The following is a 17,628-nucleotide window of genomic DNA, read 5'->3' as shown; positions in this document are numbered from 1 at the left end:
GCTCAGATTTATGGATGAATTCCCCAAAGCATGTAGTGCAAGGGCCTGCCTGTATACTTTCCAATGGTACTGTTTAAAGTTCTTGTATCCTATTATGATCTTGATAGGTAATAGCAGAATGTCCAAATGTGCTCAAATGTGTACAGTGTGTATTTATATCTTTGTATTATGACACTTACCTGTCCAGTGGGCTGCCAATAGTGTAACTAAGGAGGGGCTGTTCCAAGTAATACCCTGTATTTAGGCATTCATCTCTCAATGAAGTGAAGAGGGTTACCTGTCCAAGAGTCCCCTCCCCCTATAATGTTAGAAATGGCCCATGAGAGGGGGGGGGGAATATGATAGGTGTACCTTATACTTTGTTGTAGTTAAATTCCCCTTAATAAATGCTATCTGGAGGTTGTCCCATAATGTTTGTGTCTAATCTGCTTGCCAGGTTTCTGAGAAAAAATAGTAATGTTTATTGTTTTTTCCTCAACAGTTTCCTTCCACGCCACAGGAATGGCAGACTGTGGCCTCCCACTTTGCCCAGCGGTGGGACTTTCCTAACTGCGGAGGGGCAATTGATGGGAAACACGTCCACATCGTCCCACCACCCAACTCAGGGTCGTACTATTATAATTACAAGGGGTTTAATAGTATAGTGATGTTGGCGGTGGTGTCAGCTAATTACGACTTCTTGTATGTGGACGTGGGGAAGAATGGCCGGATGTCCGATGGTGGAGTGATCGCCCAGACGGAGTTCTACAGGCGTCTCCAGAATGGCAGCTTGGACTTGCCACCTCCAGAGGACAATGTTGAAGGTCTCCCATTTGTGTTCGTTGCTGATGAAGCATTTGCGCTGGGGGACCACCTGATGCGGCCATTCCCGATGAGGACCCTCACCCCGGAACAGAGGGTTTTTAATTACCGGCTGGCCAGAGCCCGAAGAGTGGTGGAGAACACATTTGGAATCCTGGCCAGCCGGTTCCGATTATTTATGACACCCATCCATATGGCGGAGTATAAACTGAACCATATAATACTTGCCTGCTGTGTTCTCCATAATTTTCTACGAAAACATTCAGCCAACTATGCTGGCTCAGTTGGGCCTGAGACCGGAATCCCAAATACTTCAACAATGACGGCACTTGAAAGCGGCCGTCCTGGCTTTCCCTCCCTGAATGCCCGTGATGTCCGGTTACGATACCTGGAGTTCTTTGCGGGTAGGGGGGCTATCAATATGCCAGACAATCTCTGACACCTTTTTTAAATAAAAAACAACCAAAAGAAATTCTTGGTGGACATTTACTGCTTGTGTTTGTTTTAGCTGACCCTGACAGAAATGTGTTGAGTGCAGAAAATGTCGTGATTGGGTAACCTTATAAAAAACAGTGTTGGCTGGTACTTCCTAAATGCAAAAACACATTTCACTACAAGTGCACTTGCAACTGCACTGAACCTGCACTTGTAGTGCAAAGAGGATTTGCCCTTAGGAAATAACCCCCATTTGTGCATAAAACAACAATTACATCACCCCAAAAGTGTTGTAGTGTTGAGACAATAATCCACACATTCTTGAGTAAGGCACTTTTTTATACCTGCACAATCACATGTGCATTTACCAAAGGTTTTTAAAACAAACCAACATGTTTGTTGTATAACAATGTTTGCAGTAGCATTATGAAAAATCAAAATATCCATTTCAGATAAAACAGGCCTGTGTAAAACCAACAAGAAAGCCAAAAAACTTGAACTTACAAAGTTCACATATGGTAAAACCTGAAGGCTATATCAGACATCAGTATTTAGGAACTGGGTTTGATATAGCGTTCAGATGGGGGGAAATCACCCCTGGAAAAGCCAAATTTGGAAAATGCACACCAATTTACGAATGTCCACATGTGCTATCTGCCATCAGGGGGGATCAAGGGACGTGTTTTGGGGGAGCAAGCCCTTCCTCAACGCTACTTTATAATTGAGGAAGGGGTTGCCCCCCCAAAACGCGTCCATTGATCTCCCGTGATGGCAGATAGCACATGTTGGCACACTGTGTGCATCCTCCAAATTTGGCTTTTCTAAACATTGAAAAAAGTTTGGTACCATAAAACAGGTGATTTTGTGGGGTTTAAATTCGCCCCAAAACATCAATGATGTTATTATTTTTTTTAATAACATCAGTGATTTGTTGCTGGATGTTTTGCAATTGGAGATTACACCCCATGATCTCCCCTATCAGTATCTGGGCACTTTCAGATGTAAAGCGTTCTCTCTCCCTCACATCACGATCACCTAAAAAGAGATAAAGAACAAAAAAAAAGGTCTCAAAAATCTGACAACATCCATCTCTTTTACCTGAGTCTGTGGTCGCAGACACTCACCTGTTGTGGTGCCAATCTCCACCACATCTTCTTCTTCCTCCTGCTCAGCTTCTTGGGTAGGTATTTCCCCTTCTTCCAGAGGGGGGGGTCTCTGGTCTCCTGGGATGAGGGGTGTCCCCCGAGTCTTTTCTCCCCTATGTAAAACAAAAATGGTATACTTAGCACACAGATATTTGATGGCAGAACTATAGAAATAGGAAACATTGCTTGGAAGTGGGGTACAATTGTCTATTTTAGCCGAGTTCCAAGATGTATATTTTTTATTGCCCTTTGTCAAGCTGCAATACTTTACCTGTTTGGTACAGGCTTCACAGATGTAGCCCCCCCTATAGTATACACTGGAGCACCTGTGTGCCCCCCCTAATAAATATGGTGTTCTTGTGTCCCACACTAGTGCTCCAGTGTCCAGATGTGAAAACAGCTGCTCAGTGTCCTCTCCTTACACACAATCTAGTTGGCATTTCATTCTAGTAACAAACCCATCTACATAAACAAATATTTGGCATCCAAGTAGGCCCAAAAAAAATGTGGGAAAATGCATATGGCCTAAACAATGGTGTTCTAGAGGCCGAACGAAAAATGTTTGATACGAACGAATAATGGGCCCATGAACATTAAAGTTGACCTTTTTAAACGTTACAATTACTAAAATCATATGGAGCAGAACGAACGGAATAAAGACAGAAAGAATAGGAACACAGCACAACTACTTACTTTTTTGCAGCACTCTCCGGATCTTTCGGTACTGCTCTGGCTCTCTCAACTTCAGGTCCGACCACCGCTTCCTGAGCTGATCTTTAGACCTTCGTACCCCGAAATTCCGCTCGAGACTCCGGACCACTTTACCAATGATTTTGGCCTTTCGGATGTTGGGGTGGGGGTAAGGCCCATATTTTCCGTCATAGTCGGACTTCCTCATGATGTCGACCATCTCCAACATCTCCCCAAACGACATATTTGTGGCCTTAAAACGTCTCCTTCTGGATCGGGACGTGCCTGGATCCGCCCTTTCCTCCTCCTCCTCGTTGCTACAATTAGCCCGCACCTGCTGTATGTCCGCCATCATGCTCTTCCCCCACTGCGCCGAACGAAAAGGGGCGGGGAATACACTAGAAAGAACGTCAGGGGCGGGCGGAGTTACACGCATGCGCAGTTTATAAAGCGTAACACGCGTGCGTATTACGTTTGATCTGTGAGCGGAGGAAGGAGCATTGAACGCGGCGATCGTAAGAACGAAGGTAAGAGACAAACTTGGGCCTATACTGCTTCTATAGATTGAGGCCTATATTGTAACAAGATTAGGAGAGTTTGGTGTGACATTAGGCTTTGTCTTGTGTTGTGTCTTGCAGTGAACATGGATATGGTACTGGAAGATCAGGACTTCATTTCAGTCTTCATAGAGATGCTAAGGGAGCTGCCCTGTCTGTGGGAGATTAAACACCCCCATTACAAGAACCAAATAAAGAGGAAGGCAGCACTGGAGCAATTGTGTGAAATTGTGAAGCATGTGATCCCCACGGCAGACATCACATATTTAAAGATCTTCATTGGTGGCCTGAGGAGCACATATCTGAGGGAGCGCACTAAAGTCCTGGATTCACAGAGATCCGGAGCAGCAGGTGACATCTATGTCCCCAGGATGTTGTACTACGACAGGCTGCACTTTCTGGCAGGCCAGACTGAACCCAGGCCATCCCTCTCAAGTCTTCCTTCCACGCTTCCTTCCCCCCCGGCTGAGACTTCTGACGCCCAACCTGGGCCTTCCAGGCCACATGTGGAGGAGCCCAGATTGAGCCAGGTATAGCATTCCTCTAAATATTTCTGCTTGTCCAATCAATGATGTTAACTAGATGTTAGTTGGGAGTACTAATTTATGATTGTGATTGATGATGCAAAACATTACAACCATGTCCCTTTTTCATACACAGGGAAGTCTCAGCCAGGAGGTGGCTGATCTGCAGGTCCCTCCACCCCCCCTGGAAACAGAAAGTGGCAGTAGGAGGAGTGCCCTAGAGGAGGCGGCTATCAGATTTTTTTGTAGGGCTACAGAGGTCCTGGGAGCACCACACACCAGGCAGGAGAACCTTGCGGCATTCATAGCCTATAAAATGCAGAGGATGGAGGAGGGCCAAAAAGCCATGTGTGAGGCCCTCATATCTGAGGCTCTGGCGAAAGGTGTGAGGGGCCAACTTACACCTCACACACAGCTTTGGGATGGTCCTCCTCCTCCTCCTGCAGGTCCTACTCCTCCTCCAGGTCCTACTCCTCCTCCTGCCACATCTCCAACTGCACAGCCACAGCCCGGAAGGAAGTGTGAAAGGAAGACCAGACAGTGAGGACCCTGGATCCAGTCCGGTCGGCCAAAAGATGCAGCCTCTTGTGGTACCACAGCCTGGGGACACTGATGTCATCTGCTGCTATCCGGATCTCTGTGAATCCCGGACCAGACTGCCCTCCCTTACATATGGACTCCTCAGGCCACCAATTTTGAGGTTTAAGAATTGATGTCTGCCGTGGGGGTCCCAGGCTTCACTAATTTCTCCTGTTGATCCAGTGTTGCCTTCCTCTTTGTTTGGTTCTGAGCCCTTAATAAAGGATTTTTGTTTTGAATTATACTCTCCTATGTGTTTTACTTCAAAAATGATGGTTTATTTGTGAGGATTCAGGTACATTTCTAATATACAATGTGAAATGAACAAGGGACACCAACAACAAAAAATCTCCTGGAGATTAAATAATAAAAGATATCAATGGTGTTGGGGTAACTTGCCACACAAAACACACACAAAAATATTCTGGAGTAAAAATAAAAATAACATTGAACAAAGATCAGCCTTGGAAAAAATCCAAACATTAAAGAAAAAAAAAGGCTTAAAAACAAAAAAAAAAAAAAACATAAAAAATATAAAACTGTCAGATGTGACAACTAATAACAATATATTGAGGGAATCCCACTAAAAAAACACAAATAAAAGTTTGTGAGAAGTGTGTGTGAATCTGAGCAGCAAAACGACTTAATTCTTGTCACATTATAAAGAAGAAGAGAGTGCTCTGTATTAAACCATTTTTAACATTGCAGCGTGACGAAAGTGCTGTATCCATTGCGAACGCTAAGTTTACCAGAACGAGCTGTCCCGTGTCGGAATTTCTTCTGAGCATGCGTGGCACTTTGTGCGTCGGAACAGGCCACACACGGTCGGAATTGACGCGATCGGATTTTGTTGTCGGAAAATTTTATCTCCTGCTGTCCAACTTTGTGTGTCGGAAAATCCGATGGAAAATGTCCGATGGAGCCCACACACGGTCGGAATTTCCGACAACACGCTCCGATCGGACATTTTCCATCGGAAAATCCGACCGTGTGTACGGGGCATTACTGTTTTCAGACTTACAAAATTAAATTATTACTTTGCAGAAACGTCAGCCTGCTGTAAGCCACTGGGCTGCCTGTCAGGTCTATCCATATACAGTAACTGACCATTCTCTGGGGTGTCACAGTTTGTAAGAGAGATGATGTTGCTGAAGCTACCATACCTTTCTTTGGTGGACGCTTTGAATGTGCAGGACCGTTTCCAGTGGTTTTAGTTGCCAATTGTTTTTCTTTGACAGGAATATGAAGAAAAATATAATTAAAGGCATGTCAAATAAAGAGATTCATATACTGAATACTGTCATTATAGGTATTAACCCCATACAGTTAACAGACAACAATATGTTTGCGAAAGGGGTCCTTTAAATTGTATAATATAAATTATACATAATTCAAACCAAACAGAATTACATAAAACATGGCACAAAGTGATGTAATTGTAGAGTTTCTCCTGATAATGGTTTAATCCTTTTACAGCTGCCATTGGTATAACAGTGCAGTAGTTACAGGATGAGCACAAGCTCATGGCTGTGGGCTTGCGTCTGTTGCGTTCTACTGGCTTCCCTCTAGAAGTTATCTGAGCAGTTTTAGAGCTACCTGGTCACTTCTAAATTGTTCTAATTGTGCAACCCCTCCCCTCTCCCCCTCCCCATTGGTTGCCTGGCTCATTTGCCTTTTCTTTGGGGCAGGGATTACAAGAAATTGCTTCAGGATGGTAAGCAAGACATTGGTAAACATCCATTCCCTGGTCTCCTCTGCAGAGCATGAACCCAAAAGCACTCTGCTCTGAGCACTTCCGGGTTCAAAGCTGTCAAACCTTAGCTGCTGTGGATGGATGAGGAGGGGACTCTCTGACTGGGCACTCTATTCCCCTGCTTTTTTTGTGTAAGTGCAGGGGAAACACTAATGCCCCGTACACACGGTCGGATTTTCCGACGGAAAATGTGTGATAGGACCTTGTTGTCGGAAACTCCGACCGTGTGTAGGCTCCATCACACATTTTCCATCGGATTTTCCGACACACAAAGTTTGAGAGCAGGATATAACATTTTCCAACAACAAAATCTGTTGTCGGAAATTCCGATCGTGTGTACATAAATCCAACGGACAAAGTGCCACGCATGCTCAGAATAAATAAAGAGATGAAAGCTATTGGCTACTGCCCTGTTTATAGTCCCAACGTACGCGTTTTACGTCACCGCGTTCAGAACGATCGGATTTTCCGACAACTTTGTGTGACCGTGTGTATGCAAGACAAGTTTGAGCCAACATCCGTCGGAAAAAATCCTAGGATTTTGTTGTCAGAATGTCCGAACAAAGTCCGACCGTCTGTACGGGGCATAAGGGTCATCTAGACCCCAGATGTCTCCAAAAACTGAACTTGTCAGTCAATATGTGCTATAACATAAGAGATTTCTTAGCCTTAAAGTGGTTCTAAGGTCAAAAGGTTTTTTACGTGAATGCATTTATGAGTTCAGGTAAAAGAAAACTTCCCCCATCTCCCTAAAAACTCATCTACATTGATCCAGTACTGTGCCCGGCCTCTTTTCTTCTTTCCCCTCTTTCATTTCTCACAGTAGGATCAGGCAGTAGTGGGAGCCATTGGCTCCTGCTGCTGTCAAACAAATCCTCTGTCTATGGATGTGCACAGCTTCCCCCATTTTTTAAAACCCAAAAATGTATGTCTTCTATAGAATGGTCTGGTTGTGAAAAAGATGTCCCAAATGGGAGGCTTGTTATTTCTAGCAGGGATAGGCATGGTTTAGGGTGGAGCCAGGGTGGAGTAAAAAAGGAAAGGAGAGCTTGTGGCTAGAAGGAGCTTTGGAATCTGGACCTAGCTTACAACCATGTGAAGGCCTCCCCAGAGGAGCAGGCTACAGTAGCTGGATACAACCTAAAAAGAAGAAACTTGTAACAAAAAATCCTTGTGGTTGGTGATGGATCTGGACTGGGTCAGCCATGAAAAATGGACTAAGATTTGAAAAAGTTAATGGTAAACATTGAACTGTTACATACAACCTTGGGTTAAGTAAAGAAAAAGTTAAAGTTGAAGTCAAACTCTTGTCTTATTCTTATGGAAAAGGAGAGAAAGCTTATGCCTGAAGAGCATAGGCTTTGAGACCACTTCTGATCTGGAAAAGGGTGGTGGCTTAGTCTGGCTTGACTAGGGTCTGGCTTGACTTAGTCTGGCTTGATTAGGCTCCACCCCAAACTATGCCTTTGGTGGTGGTAAGAAGGGTCACTCTGTAGTGCCATGTGTCACACAACCTGGAACCCCATCTCATGTGGGCCCCTCTTGTGTGTGAACACATGTTTCCCAATGTGGCCTGAAGGCTGAAGAATGGGTTCTTGCACCCTTTATCACTGAAAATATGTAGTAGGTAATGTTGCAGGATCTAGTTAAACAATCTGCCACAAGTAGGCGCTTAGCAAAGGTGTTTAGTAATCATATTTCTTATGTTCTTTAATAGTGTGCCTATTTAAACTAATTTTGTTTTTGTATTTCTACCTTGTTTTACTAATATAACTTTCTTGATTGCAGTTGTTGTATTGAATGAGGTACACCACATTACTGGATGTGCAACTGTATGATCCTGTAATCGCAAAGGCTCCTTTTGTGTGTGTAAGACATTTTTTAATGGGTTAATGTGGCTGTACTAGTTGCAGGATTTGTTGTTGCAATATTTTGCTCACTTGTTAATGTCCATATAGTCAGAATTAAATGTCTGTGGTTGGGTAGGGAAAGTCTGCATTTAGGATTGAGGGAAGACTTCTGGGTTGCAACTCTTTGATTGATCTTTCTTATTCCTTCTAGTGCTGAATTGCACGTGGGTACTAGAGAAACACAGTTGTTGGCAGATGGCAGTGCCCCTTGAGAGATACCACTCATCTGGTGATGCTAATTGTGTCATTGTGTAGTATGCGTCACTGGCTGCCTCCTCCTAATTTCTAATTTTGTGTCCCCGGGCTCCGGTCACCATGTTAAGTATCCGGCGCCCTGTGATTGGGTGTATGGGGGTCAAGTGAGGCGTCCCGCCTCCGCACATGACCCCCATACGCCCAATCACAGGGCGCTGGATAATGAACATGGCAGCAAGCAGAGCGCAGGGGAGAGAAGAATGTGAGCCGCCGCTGTCTTCTTCTCCTCATCCAGATCGATGCAGCCAGGATAAGAAGGTGCGTGAGAGGCTTGTTACTGGGAGGGGGAGGGAGGGGGGCGAGAGAGAGAGACTGTAGGCAGGACAGTGTAGTGTAGTGTAGTATAGTATGGAGGTCAGTGTAGTGTCACTATGGTGGTCAGTGTAGTGGACAGTATAGTGTAGTATAGTGGTCAGTGTAGTATAGTGGTTAGTGTAGTATAGTATAGTGGTTAGCATAGTGGTCAGTATAGTGTAGTTTAGTATGGAGGTCAGTGTAGTATAGTGTACAGTGTAGTATAGTGGTCAGTGTAGTATGGTGGTCAGTATAGTGTAGTATAGTGGACAGTGTAGTATGGTGGACAGTGTAGTATGGTGGACAGTGTAGTATGGTGGACAGTGTAGTATGGTGGACAGTGTAGTATGGTGGTCAGTGTAGTATGGTGGTCAGTGTAGTATAGTGGACAGTGTAGTATAGTGGACAGTGTAGTATAGTGGACAGTGTAGTATAGTGGACAGTGTAGTATGGTGGACAGTGTAGTATGGTGGACAGTGTAGTATAGTGGACAGTGTAGTATGGTGGACAGTGAAGTATAGTGGACAGTGAAGTATGGTGGTCAGTGTAGTGTAGTATAGTGGTCAGTGTAGTGGTTAGTGTAGTGGTCAGTGTAGTGTAGTGGTCAGTGTAGTGTAGTATAGTGGTCAGTGTAGTGGTTAGTGTAGTGGTCAGTGTAGTATGGCGGTCAGTATAGTGTAGTATAGTGGACAGTGTAGTATGGTGGTCAGTATAGTGTAGTATAGTGGACAATGTAGTGGTTAGTGTAGTGGTCAGTGTAGTATGGTGGTCAGTGTTGTATAGTGGTCAGTGTAGTGTAGTATAGTGGTCAGTGTAGTATGGTGGTCAGTGTAGTATAGTGGACAGTGTAGTATGGTGGACAGTGTAGTATGGTGGACAGTGTAGTATGGTGGTCAGTGTAGTATAGTGGACAGTGTAGTATGGTGGTCAGTGTAGTATAGTGGACAGTGTAGTATGGTGGTCAGGGTAGTGTAGTATAGTGGTCAGTGTAGTGGTTAGTGTAGTGGTCAGTGTAGTGTAGTGGTCAGTGTAGTGTAGTATAGTGGTCAGTGTAGTGGTTAGTGTAGTGGTCAGTGTAGTATGGTGGTCAGTATAGTGTAGTATAGTGGACAGTGTAGTATGGTGGTCAGTATAGTGGTTAGTGTAGTGGTCAGTGTAGTATGGTGGTCAGTGTAGTATAGTGGTCAGTGTAGTGTAGTATAGTGGTCAGTGTAGTATGGTGGTCAGTGTAGTATGGTGGTCAGTGTAGTATAGTGGACAGTGTAGTATAGTGGACAGTGTAGTATGGTGGTCAGTGTAGTATAGTGGACAGTGTAGTATGGTGGTCAGTGTAGTATAGTGGACAGTGTAGTATGGTGGTCAGTGTAGTGGTTAGTGTAGTGGTCAGTGTAGTGTAGTGGTCAGTGTAGTGTAGTGTAGTATAGTGGTCAGTGTAGTGGTTAGTGTAGTGGTCAGTGTAGTATGGTGGTCAGTATAGTGTAGTATAGTGGACAGTGTAGTATGGTGGTCAGTATAGTGGTTAGTGTAGTGGTCAGTGTAGTATGGTGGTCAGTGTAGTATAGTGGTCAGTGTAGTGTAGTATAGTGGTCAGTGTAGTATGGTGGTCAGTGTAGTATGGTGGTCAGTGTAGTATAGTGGACAGTGTAGTATAGTGGTCAGTGTAGTATAGTGGACAGTGTAGTATAGTGGACAGTGTAGTATGGTGGTCAGTGTAGTATAGTGGACAGTGTAGTATGGTGGACAGTGTAGTATGGTGGTCAGTGTAGTATGGTGGTCAGTGTAGTATGGTGGTCAGTGTAGTATGGTGGTCAGTGTAGTATGGTGGTCAGTGTAGTATAGTGGTCAGTGTAGTATGGTGGACAGTGTAGTATGGTGGTCAGTGTAGTATGGTGGTCAGTGTAGTATGGTGGTCAGTGTAGTATGGTGGTCAGTGTAGTATGGTGGACAGTGTAGTATGGTGCACAGTGTAGTATGGTGGTCAGTGTAGTATAGTGGTCAGTGTAGTGGTTAGTGTAGTGGTCAGTGTAGTGTGGTGTAGTGGTCAATGTAGTGGTTAGTGTAGTGGACAGTGTAGTATGGTGGCCAGTGTAGTATGGTGGCCAGTGTAGTATAGTGGACAGTGTAGTATGGTGGTCAGTGTAGTATGGTGGTCAGTGTAGTATGGTGGTCAGTGTAGTATGGTGGTCAGTGTAGTATGGTGGTCAGTGTAGTATGGTGGTCAGTGTAGTATAGTGGTCAGTGTAGTATAGTGGTCAGTGTAGTATGGTGGACAGTGTAGTATAGTGGTCAGTGTAGTATGGTGGTCAGTGTAGTATGGTGGTCAGTGTAGTATGGTGGTCAGTGTAGTATGGTGGACAGTGTAGTATGGTGGACAGTGTAGTATGGTGGTCAGTGTAGTATAGTGGTCAGTGTAGTGGTTAGTGTAGTGGTCAGTGTAGTGTGGTGTAGTGGTCAATGTAGTGGTTAGTGTAGTGGACAGTGTAGTATGGTGGTCAGTGTAGTATGGTGGCCAGTGTAGTATAGTGATCAGTGTAGTATGGTGGACAGTGTAGTATGGTGGACAGTGTAGTATGGTGGTCAGTGTAGTATGGTGGTCAGTGTAGTATGGTGGTCAGTGTAGTATACTGACCACCATACTACACTGACCACCATACTACACTGACCACCATACTACACTGACCACCATACTACACTGACCACCATACTACACTGACCACCATACTACACTGTCCACCATACTACACTGTCCACCATACTACACTGTCCACCATACTACACTGTCCACCATACTACACTGTCCACCATACTACACTGACCACCATACTACACTGACCACCATACTACACTGACCACCATACTACACTGTCCACCATACTACACTGTCCACCATACTACACTGTCCACTATACTACACTGACCACCATACTACACTGTCCACCATACTACACTGTCCACTATACTACACTGACCACCATACTACACTGTCCACTATACTACACTGACCATCATAGTGTAGTATAGTGGTCAGTGTAGTATGGTGGTCAGTGTAGTATGGTGGTCAGTGTAGTATGGTGGTCAGAGTAGTATAGTGGACAGTGTAGTGTAGTATAGTGGACAGTGTAGTATAGTGGTCAGTGTAGTATAGTGGTCAGTGTAGTATAGTGGACAGTGTAGTGTAGTGGACAGTGTAGTGTAGTGGACAGTGTAGTGTAGTGTTTAGTGTAGTATAGTGGACAGTATAGTATAGTGGACAGTGTAGTATGGTGGTCAGTGTAGTATAGTGGACAGTGTAGTATAGTGGTCAGTGTAGTATGGTGGTCAGTGTAGTATGGTGGTCATTGTAGTATAGTGGACAGTGTAGTGTAGTATAGTGGACAGTGTAGTATAGTGGACAGTGTAGTATAGTGGTCAGTGTAGTATGGTGGTCAGTGTAGTATGGTGGTCAGTGTAGTGTAGTATAGTGGACAGTGTAGTGTAGTGGACAGTGTAGTGTAGCGGACAGTGTAGTGTAGCGGACAGTGTAGTGTAGCGGACAGTGTAGTATGGTGGTCAGTATAGTGTAGTATAGTGGACAGTGTAGTATAGTGGTCAGTGTAGTGTAGTGGTCAGTGTAGTGTAGTGGTCAGTCTAGTATGGTGGACAGTGTAGTATAGTGGACAGTGTAGTATGGTGGTCAGTGTAGTATAGTGGTCAGTGTAGTATAGTGGACAGTGTAGTATGGTGGTCAGTATAGTGTAGTATGGTGGACAGTGTAGTATGGTGGAAAGTTTAGTATAGTGGTCAGTGTAGTATGGTGTTCAGTATAGTGTAGTATAGTGGACAGTGTAGTATAGTGGTCAGTGTAGTATAGTGGTCAGTGTAGTATGGTGGTCAGTGTAGTATAGTGGACAGTGTAGTATGGTGGTCAGTATAGTGTAGTATGGTAGACAGTGTAGTATGGTGGAAAGTTTAGTATAGTGGTCAGTAGTATGTAGTATGGTGGTCAGTATAGTGTAGTATAGTGGACAGTGTAGTATAGTGGACAGTGTAGTATAGTGGTCAGTGTAGTATGGTGGTCAGTGTAGTATGGTGGTCAGTGTAGTATGGTGGTCAGTGTAGTATGGTGGTCAGTGTAGTATAGTGGTCAGTGTGGTATAGTGGTCAGTGTGGTATGGTGGTCAGTGTAGTATGGTGGTCAGTGTAGTATGGTGGTCAGTGTAGTATGGTGGTCAGAGTAGTATAGTGGACAGTGTAGTGTAGTATAGTGGACAGTGTAGTATAGTGGTCAGTGTAGTATAGTGGTCAGTGTAGTATGGTGGTCAGTATAGTGTAGTATAGTGGACAGTGTAGTGTAGTGGTTAGTGTAGTATAGTGGACAGTATAGTATAGTGGACAGTGTAGTATGGTGGTCAGTGTAGTATAGTGGACAGTGTAGTATAGTGGACAGTGTAGTATGGTGGTCAGTGTAGTATGGTGGTCAGTGTAGTATGGTGGTCAGTGTAGTATGGTGGTCAGTGTAGTATGGTGGTCAGTGTGGTATGGTGGTCAGTGTGGTATAGTGGTCAGTGTGGTATAGTGGTCAGTGTGGTATGGTGGTCAGTGTAGTATGGTGGTCAGTGTGGTATGGTGGTCAGTGTAGTATGGTGGTCAGTGTAGTATGGTGGTCAGTGTAGTATGGTGGTCAGTGTAGTATGGTGGTCAGTGTAATGTAGTATAGTGGACAGTGTAGTATGGTGGTCAGTATAGTGTGGTATAGTGGACAGTGTAGTATAGTGGTCAGTGTAGTATGGTGGTCAGTATAGTGTAGTATGGTGGTCAGTATAATGTAGTATAGTGGTCAGTGTAGTATGGTGGTCAAGTGTAGTGTAGTATAGTGGACAGTGTAATGTAGTAAAGTGGACAGTGTAGTATAGTGGACAGTGTAGTATGGTGGTCAGTATAGTGTAGTATAGTGGTCAGTGTAGTATGGTGGTCAAGTGTAGTGTAGTATAGTGGACAGTGTAGTGTAGTATAGTGGACAGTGTAATGTAGTATAGTGGACAGTGTAGTATAGTGGACAGTGTAGTATGGTGGTCAGTATAGTGTAGTATAGTGGTCAGTGTAGTATAGTGGTCAGTGTAATGTAGTATAGTGGACAGTGTAGTATAGTGGACAGTGTAGTGTAGTATAGTGGTCAGTATAGTGGACAGTGTAGCGGTAAGTGTAATATAGTGGACAGTATAGTATAGTGGTCAGTATAGTGGTCAGTATAGTATAATGGTCAGTGTAGTGGACAGTGTAGTTCTCAGTGTAGTGTGTAGTGGTCAGTATAGGAATCAGGTAGGTCAGTACTATTGTATTTGAAGGGACTCAGGGATAGCTAAAAGTCCGCAGGTTGGGGGGGGGGGGGGGGCGCAAATTACTTGCCTTGCCCCGGGTGCTGACAACCTACGCTACGCCACTGGGTAGTGGTGAAACAAGAAAAAGAAAAAATAAATAAACAATAAATGAAAAAGATTGTAAGAGATGTGAGTCATAAAATGGGTAGAATATAGAGTAAATAGACAGAATGAACAGAATAGAGAGAATAAAAGACCAAAAGGAAGAAACTAAGGAGAAATAGGAGAGAGAAGAGAATGGAAACAAAGGCAAATCAAATAATAATAAGTGAAAAAAATGAAAAGAAGAGAAAAATGGAATAATGAAAAAAATGAAAAAAATGAAAAAAATATGAAAAAAAATGGAAAAAATTAAAAAAATGTATGAAAAAAATGGAAAAAATGAAAAAAATGAAAAAAGAAAAAAAAAATGAAAAAAATTTACAGCTCCTACACTGAGACCTTTACTTATTGCCTAAAAGTACCTCTCAGGGAATATTGCACCATATCCTAGCCATCCTCCTAGAGTGCACTCTAGACTGGTTTATAGTATTATTATTCATATGCACATTTTATTGTTGACTTTGCTAATTCATGAGTTAGTTCCAGTCTAGTGGTACAAAACTCTGTTCTAAGTTACTTTGGGATAGTAATTATACCTTCTAGCAGACTGTGTCTGAACCTACTTTCTGTATGCCAATTTATGCTCAAACCACCATTTATTCTAACAAGAACAAGAGAACAGAGTCACCCCTTGACCTATTCTGAAATAATTAAAAAATTTTGGGAAGAAGAGGCCTTGATCACAGCCAAGACCAAGAAACCTAATGATTCAAAGAGGCATATAGGCAAGATATAGATATATATATATATATATATATATATATATATATATATATATATATATATATATATATATATATATATATATATATATATATATATATATATATATATATATATCTCTCTATATATCTACACATACATACATATATGCCTCCGGGCCCTGGTGTTCTGCCACTGTGGGGTTTCCCAGCCTCCTCTTGCTGTCCTGCCCCTGCTATTGACTGCGCTGGTCTGGCATCTCTTGGAATTTACAGGCTGGTTCTCCTGTCCTAAGGATGGGAGAAATCAGTCTGTTTTTTCAGTAACTGAGAGTCCTGGTGGAGTCCTTCCTGCAACTCGCTCTTCTCCCTGCCAATGAGGATGCAGGGGAAGGAGCAGATCGGGTGGCCGTGGTTGCATTATGCAGTGTCAGCAAGCAGAGGGAGGGGGGAGGAATCACCCGCAGGAGCTGACTGGGGACTCTCTCCCTCTTAGACATTGACTTTTTGTAAAAAAAAAAAAATAAATAAAAATTATGGGGGGGGGGGATTGGGGGAAACATGGTGGGGCGTCAGGGCCCCCTCTGGCCCCCCCTAGGGACACCATTGCAGCTGACACAAGCCTTGTGTCAAGGATTAGAGCATCGGGCCAGAAGAGTGGCAGGGACTAAAGCCATTGGAGTCTTAGTTGGAGATGTCCCCTAATACCACTGTGACCTTTCCTAAGGACCTATGAAGTCATACCTAAGCTTTCAAAGAAAGACTTAAGAAAGGACCAGATGGATGACCCTCTCTTTGGTTAAAGTGTTTGGTAACCTAAAAAAAAAAAAAAAAAAAATTGATCCTGTCCCTTTAAACCATGTTATACAGCACAGTGCTGTGTCATTTGGCCCTCCGTATCCCCTGAAATACCTGGCTGATCCTGCCAGTTTCTACCCTCTGTAAACTGACCACGGTATATCATGGCTGACACCGTGGTCAGTTTACGTGCATCCGCCATCCGCAGCCCTGTTCTGCTCTCCCCCATCCTCCTCTGTCCTCTCCTAATGACAGGTGCCCCTGTGTGTGTGATTTATAAAAAAAATGCAGTATATACCAGGTTTCAGAGCGCCGATCAGCGATCACGTGACCGGCCGATTATCTTCTCCTCTCCTTCTCCCCTTCTGACTGACTTCAGCGGGGGATCCTTGGCCCTGCCCGCTCTAGCTGTCAGAGGGGGAGAGGAGAGAGCCGGCCTGTCACGTGATAGCTGATCGGCGCTCTGAAATCTGGTATATACTGCATTTTTTTTATAAATCACACACAAAGGGGCACCTGTCATTAGCAGACAGTGAGGATAGTATGAACAGGTCAGAGTGGCTTAACAACCACTTTAAACATTAAAGGCCCTACAGGGCCCTGCTGCTTACAGACTCTCCAAAAGATACAGTAAGTGGCAACTGTTCTTGCCAGGAAAGCATAGAAAAACTGTGTTGACTGCCCTACATGAAAATCATGGTCACTTAGGGCCCATGCACCATCACCAAAGTCAATGACTGCTGGAATTGGTGTGCATTGACTTTCTGTGTCTGGAACCTGATTCAAGTGGACAAGGATTGACCTGGTGGTGACCGACCACTTCACCTGGTATGCCCAGGCATTCCCAACTAAAGACCCACAAGCATCTACTGTGATTTCAAATTTTGTAATATTCCTCTGCCTTTTAGTTACATAATTCACAATATTAGTTCTTATAATGAAGAAGATATTGCATTCAGTTATGGCACAGGGAACCCCGGAACCCCAAGAAGACCCTTTGTGAGATCCTTGTGTGCTACTTGCTTTCTCTGCCCAGGATCCCCATCAGCTGGAGGCTAACTGTAAAAATAAGAGGACTTGATCTTCCCTTAGGGTTCCTACCAGAAAAGGAGACTGTGACAGGGGTTGGAATAAACTATAACACTGCTGGGGGAGGGATTTACAATGGTGACCATATATTTAAAAAAAAAAACTTGCTGCAACTACCTCAGTATCCCTGCCAGTGTAATAGTTAGTCCCAATCAGCAGCTTGGCCTGCACGGATATGTGGAGAAAAGCACAAGTGAGACGTGCAAAATAAAAAAAGGAATTCATATCCTAAATGGTGCCCCTTGAAGAACCTGTTATGTTTTTTTCTAAACTGCAGGAACATTTCAGCTTGCATCATGTTTTTTTCTAAACTGCAGGAACATTTCAGCTTGCATCATGTTGTTTTCAAACATTACACCAAGGGGTCATTTTGTTGTTTCCAACTTTGCCCCAAATTACCTCCTGACCTCCTCTAACATGGTATTTAGAATTCTTTTCTGTTGAGATATTTGATCTTTCTGCTGCTCCCATTGGTCTCCAAACCAGGAAACCAACAAGAAAAAAACTTACATTTTGCTCCATGTACATACTTTACAACTTTTGGTTATGGGAAAGAGAGACACCCTTTAGCACAAAGTGTGTAGGCAAAGGCGTCATACCCTGCCACACCCCGAGTTATGTAGTCCATTAGGAATTAG

At 43.8% G+C, this 17,628-nt stretch overlaps 1 protein-coding gene across 1 annotated transcript in view; it reads right to left on the bottom strand.

Annotated features, from left to right (window-relative positions):
- Window positions 1-17,628, bottom strand: part of LOC141147621 (uncharacterized) — a 205,277-nt gene that overhangs the window by 122,120 nt on the left and 65,529 nt on the right. Inside the window, exon 6 of the mRNA XM_073634852.1 lies at window positions 5,895-5,960. Coding sequence (XP_073490953.1) covers window positions 5,895-5,960 — 66 coding nt within the window. The remainder of the gene's footprint in view (window positions 1-5,894; window positions 5,961-17,628) is intronic.

The sequence above is a fragment of the Aquarana catesbeiana genome, linkage group LG06 (genome assembly GCF_042186555.1).
Source record: "Aquarana catesbeiana isolate 2022-GZ linkage group LG06, ASM4218655v1, whole genome shotgun sequence".
NCBI lineage: Eukaryota > Metazoa > Chordata > Amphibia > Anura > Ranidae > Aquarana > Aquarana catesbeiana.
The sequence above is the reverse complement of the archived record's forward strand: the minus strand, read 5'-3'. Positions and strand labels throughout refer to the sequence as shown.